The 6,000-nt window shown below is 37.6% G+C and overlaps 1 protein-coding gene across 1 annotated transcript in view; it reads right to left on the bottom strand.

Annotated features, from left to right (window-relative positions):
* Positions 1–320: 320 nt before the first annotated feature.
* Positions 321–6,000, bottom strand: part of LOC124556545 (putative sodium-coupled neutral amino acid transporter 11) — a 72,356-nt gene continuing 66,676 nt past the window's right edge. Inside the window, exon 9 of the mRNA XM_047130499.1 lies at positions 321–1,427. Coding sequence (XP_046986455.1) covers positions 1,203–1,427 — 225 coding nt within the window. The 3' untranslated portion in view covers positions 321–1,202. The remainder of the gene's footprint in view (positions 1,428–6,000) is intronic.

Raw genomic sequence — 6,000 nt, 5'->3', positions numbered from 1 at the left:
TCTTGTATTAAGAAAACACCCAAAAATAACTGCGTTTATAAAAACTTCATGCAAAAAGTGATATACATAACTATCTAGCACTCTTTTTACAGGTTATTATAAAATACAGATGATCATTTGTAGATAACTGCACTTAACATACTACAGACTATCGAAGAGGGGGGGGGGGGGGGGGGGGGGGAAACCTGGCTCATGCCTATAGAACTAGATTTAGATACTTACAATATCAACTGTGGATTAAGGTAGTATTCACAGTGCTTTCAATAAAATGACACTTTTGGCAACATGCAAGACAGAAATATATTTATTTATTGTATAATATTTGTAACATTTTTACAAGTTGGTCCACTTATGAAAGCCCATCAATTTAATATATTGCAATTACGAAGACTGCAAGCTTCAATACTTTATATATTTTAACTGTAATACTCTTTTGAAAAGCTGGAGACAGACAGCAACTTTTCTTAAACTTTAGTATTTTGAAACAGTAACTCTTAAATTTTCAAATACATATAGTAACTTGTCAAAACCATTTGTTCCGAGTTTCTCTCAGCAAATGGTGAGATTAGAATCTTATGAAATTTATCCTTTGAATTAAAATCACACTAGTATCTGTGAGATACTTATACCACTGGCATCAAAACAATAAATATAATATAAAAAGTAAGTTGCTCTTGCAAAGTAATGCATAGAAAACATCTTTATATAACACAGCAAATAGTCCTTAACAATATTTTTTCTCACAGCCCAAGCATTCTCTGTAGTTACAAACAGAAGTAGTAACTGCAGAACAATGAACACAGACTATTTCCTGAGCAAAATGATAAATTGTGCAACATAAAGCTTAAATTTTCATCTTTTACCTTCATTATTTTTGGTAAGGAAAATAGTGAGGCAAAAGTTCACATTTCTTCTCTAGATAAATAACAGACATCACAAGTACAATAAAGGAACTTTCACCAAATGCAGTGCAGGTACAGATATACACAACAGTAAAAATATCATTCCACAGAAAACAATCATTTTCATTCCCAGTGGCCAATTAACAAATACTGCAAAATATACTAAGGAAGAGAGATTCATTACGTGCAGTGACTAAACTGCAAAATGAGTTACAGTGCAACAATTACAAAAAATTCTGTGATTCTTTTAAAAAACTACCCACACCCAAGCATGTATGACAGTCATGCCAGGCGTAGATCCTAGTTAGTGATGTTGCAGTACTGCATGATGTGGCCATGGCTACAAGATGCTGCCGAATGGAAGTTTGTTATCAGAGATGCAAATCCTGCAACAGCACATAATGTTCCCGCAAGTGCTAAAGCTATAGCAGGAGCTTTTTCATAAGCAAGACATCCACCTTCTTCTAGCTTCAGGTATATTATTGCTGGCAACACATATGCCATTGGTACAGCAGCCAAAATACCCTATGGAGAGAAAAAATAGAAATATTAATGGTATAGTCACAATGTTTCTAATAACAACGTAAACAATGATTTGTTACTTTTCTATTAACACATTGGGCTTGAAAAAAAATTATATCCACTTAGTCTTCGAATTGATAGAATTATTCTCATGTTTGTTGAAATTCATCCAGAAACAATTTTATAATCTGTCATTTGCAGACATTTTATAAAGACCAGCAAAAGTTTTGCATCAGTTGTCATAAAGGGATGAAATCACCAAAAACATCTATACGTACAGAAGCAATTTCAGCTAGGAAATTTATGCATATTGCAGAGAGTAAGCCTTGCCTTCTTGGAACCCACCAAACACTTGTGCCATATTTAACCTGTCCATTTTTGCACGGGCAACAGCTGATCCACATATATATTTTAATTTCTTGAACTTCGTATTACTGGCTGCTTCCTAGCAACATAATAGACTCTTCCCAAGACAAGCAGTAAATAAAAACAAAAGACATCATTTCTTTAGCTGTACTTGTCAGTGCTACAAGAAGCAGATGAACCTCTAGGTCCTCTGTGGCTTAATATCATGCAGGTTATTCCCACTATCAGCCAAAGGAACTGAAATGGGATTACTACCATGCAATTGTTATTTGTATTTGGTTTCAAGTTAGTTCTCCAGGGCCTTACTAAAGTCTTCATGTAAAAAGGTTTTTTCAAACAAACAATACACTATTGTCTAAACCAAGAACAACCAGGCTTAACTTCTAGCTGTCTCTCACCATGTGTGTGTGTGTGAGGTTCAAATCCAGAGGGCCAGATTGATACTCAATGATTTAACTTGTGAAGAAATGTTGGTAAGGTATTTTCACCCAGGGACAAAATGGCACTCATGTATTTACATCATAGCTGAAGACAATTTGGTAAACAGTGGGCTGCCGATGTTACTGCAAGTGGACACACTATCATAGTCACACTCCAAAAAATTTTGTAGTAACCACAGGTGAGATGGTTAAGTATGCCTTACTATGCTTACAAAAACAATCTAGGAGCCACAGACACCCTTGGATTTTTGCCATCGTGCAATTCTCTTGCTCATAGGATGACAATGAGTCCACAGAAGGAGATCTGTATGCGTAAACAATACTCCTGAGCAACCTATCCAAGTGAGGATACAGGGGAGCCTCCTGTGCTAAGGTTCTAAAGAATATATAATTTTCAATGTGATAGGGTCTACAGCTGTGATGAATCATTTGAAAAAATTTTGTGATGCCTTTCTGAAGAATACTTTTAAGATGACATTTAACCAAATTTCTGGGTAGAAAAACATTTAAGTTCTTAAGCTTTCAATACCCCTTACAATGAACAGAATCTAATGAAGTGTACTTAAACTAACCAAGTTATTTCTGAATATAATTTACAGTTAAACACTTTTACACACACACAGACACACACACACACACACAGACACACACACACACACACAGACACACACACACACACACACAGACACACAGACACACACACACACACACAGACACACACACACACAGACACACACACACACACACACACAGACACACACACACACACACACAGACACACACACACACACACACAGACACACACACACACAGACACACACACACACAGACACACACACACACACACACACACACACACAGACACACACACACACACACACACACACACACACACAGACACACACACAGACACACACACAGACACACTTACTGGACAAATTGCAGGGAGGGCATTAGATGGCTGGAAGCAATGTCATTAACTGTTCACCAACCTCTTTCATACACTGCAGCAACAAGTTTTTTTTTACCTATTTGTTCGACCAAAGACACAGAAAAGAGACATGCACTGATGAACAATATTTGCTATTATGTATAAAAAGAGTAAGTACTTTAACACCATCTGAACTGAGGTCTACTCAAGCTACAGTGACCAAAATTATGACTGAACACTGGTCAGAAGGAAGCACAAAAAATGTATGCACGAAAGTCAAATTAGTCGTGTATGTTTAGTTCAAAATAGAAGGAGATCCTTGCAGCAGGCACACCAACATGTATACTGGACCGTCTATTAATGGACAACAAGTCTCATTATGGATTAAATCCAATTCTGCCATGTCAGGAGAAGTAACAGTTTATGATAATGATAAGCGGCTACACTGGTAGCGAGGGCTGTGTGGAAGGGACTGGGTAGTTTTTTTAGGTTAGAGGGCCTCAGGGAAACACAGAAAGGGCATCCGTCTAAAAGGGGACAGGTAAAACACAGTTAGTTGTAGAAATGATCAGTATTATAGTTGTAAATTGTCGTAGCTGTGTTAGGGAAGAACCAGAGCTCCAAGCCCTAATGGAAGGCACTGAAGTTCAAACACTTGTAGGTACAGAAAGCTGGCTAAAGCCAGAAGTAAGTTCAGCCGAAATTTTTCCAAACGATCTAACAGTGTTCAGAAAGGATAGCTTAAATACAGTTGGTAGTGGAGTATTTATTGCTGTCAGAAGTAGTTTGCCTTGTAGTGAAATTTAAGTAGATAGTTCCTACAAAGTAGTATATGTAGAGGTTATACTTGACAATTGTATTAAACTATTAATTGGATGGTTTTACTGGCCCCCAACTCAGATGATATAGTTACTGAACAGTTCAAAGAAAACTTGAGTCTCATTTCAAATAGGTACGCCACTCCTACAGTTATAGTCGGTGGTGACTTCAATCTGCCCTCAATATACTGGAAAAATTATAAATTTAAAGCTGGCAGCAGGCATAAAACGTCATCTGAAATTTTACTGAATGCTTTCTCAGAAAATGATTTTGAACAATTAGTTCATGAGCCCACTCTAAGCGTAAATGGTTACTAAAGCATAATTGAGCTCTTAGCAACAAATAATGTGGGACAAATAGTGAGTATCTTGACAAATTCAGGGATTAGCGACCAAAAGGCAGTTGCTGCTAGGCTGAATACCATAAGACCCACAACCATAAAAAAGAAACGCAAGGTATATCTATTTAGAAAAGCTCATAAAAATGCTCTTAACGCCTTTTTAAGAGTGTCCATTCCTTCCAATCTGATCATGTAAGTGCAGAAAAGATGTGGAATGATTTCAAAGAGATAGTATTGACAGCAATTGAGAGATATATACCACATAAATTAATAAGTATTGGTACTGATCCCCCACGGTACACGAAACTGGTCAGATTGCTGTTGCAGAAGCAGTGAAAACAGCATGCCAAATTTAAAAGGAAGCAAAATCCCCAAGACTGGCAAAGTTTTATAGAAGTTCAAAATATAGCGCATACTTCAATGTGAGATGCTCTTAATAATTTCCGTCTTGAAACACTGTCTCGAAACCTGGCAGAAAACTCAGATTCTGGTCATTCATATAGCACACCAGTGGCAAGTCACAATCAATACCTTCACTGCATGATAACGACAGTGAAGTCACTGATGACAGTGCTACTAAAGCAGAGTTGTTAAACACTGTTTTCCGAAACTCCTTCACCAAAGATGATCAAGTAAATATTCCTAAATTCCAATCAAGAACAACTGCCAAGATGAGAAACATAGTAGTAGATATCATCGGTGTCAAGAAGCAGCTTAAATCACTTAATAAAGGAAGGCTTCCAGTCGAGATTGTATACCAGTCATGTTCCTCTCAGAGTATGCTGATACAATAGCTCCATATTCAGCAATTATATACAACCACCCACTCACAGAAAGATCCGTACCTAAAGACTGGAAAATTGCTCGAGTCACACCAATACCCAAAAATCCATTGAGTTATAGGCCCTTATCACTAACATTGGTTTGGAGTAGGGTTTTGGAACATATTCTATATTTGAATCTTATGAAGTACCTCAAAGGAAACGATTTATTGACACACAGTCAGCAGAGATTCAGAAAATATCGTTGTTGCGAAACACAACTAGCTCTTTATACTCATGAATTAGTGAGTGCTATGGACAGGGGATGCCAAATTGATTCCATATTTTTAGATTTCCAGAAGGCTTTCCAAACCGTTCCTCACAAGCGTCTTCTAACCAAACTGCGTGCCTATGGAATATCGCCTCTGTTGTGTGACTGGATTCTTGATTTCCTGTCAGAAAGGTCACAGTTTATAGTAATAGACAAGAAGTCAGAGTACAACTGAAGTAATATCTGGTGTTTCCCAAGGAAGTGATATAGGCCCTCTATTGTTCCTGATCTATATTAACGACATAGGAGACAATCTGAGTAGCCATCTTAGATTGTTTGCAGATGATGCTGTCATTTACCGCCTTATAAAGTCATCAGATGACACAAACAAATTGCAAAATGATTTATATAAGATATCTGTATGGTGCGGGAAGTGGCAAACTGACCCTGAATAAAGGAAAGTGTGAAGTTGTTTACATGAGTACTAAAAGAAACCCGCTAAATTTTGATTACGCAATAAGTCACACAAATCTGAAGGCTGGTTGGTTGGTTGGGGAAGGAGACCAGACAGCGTGGTCATGGGTCACATCGGCTTAGGGAAAGAAGTCGGCCGTGCCCTTTCAGAGGAACCATCCCGGCATTTGCCTG

The sequence above is a fragment of the Schistocerca americana genome, chromosome X (assembly GCF_021461395.2).
Source record: "Schistocerca americana isolate TAMUIC-IGC-003095 chromosome X, iqSchAmer2.1, whole genome shotgun sequence".
Taxonomy (NCBI): domain Eukaryota; kingdom Metazoa; phylum Arthropoda; class Insecta; order Orthoptera; family Acrididae; genus Schistocerca; species Schistocerca americana.
Note: the sequence above shows the minus strand (reverse complement) of the source record. Positions and strands in the feature narration are given on the sequence as shown.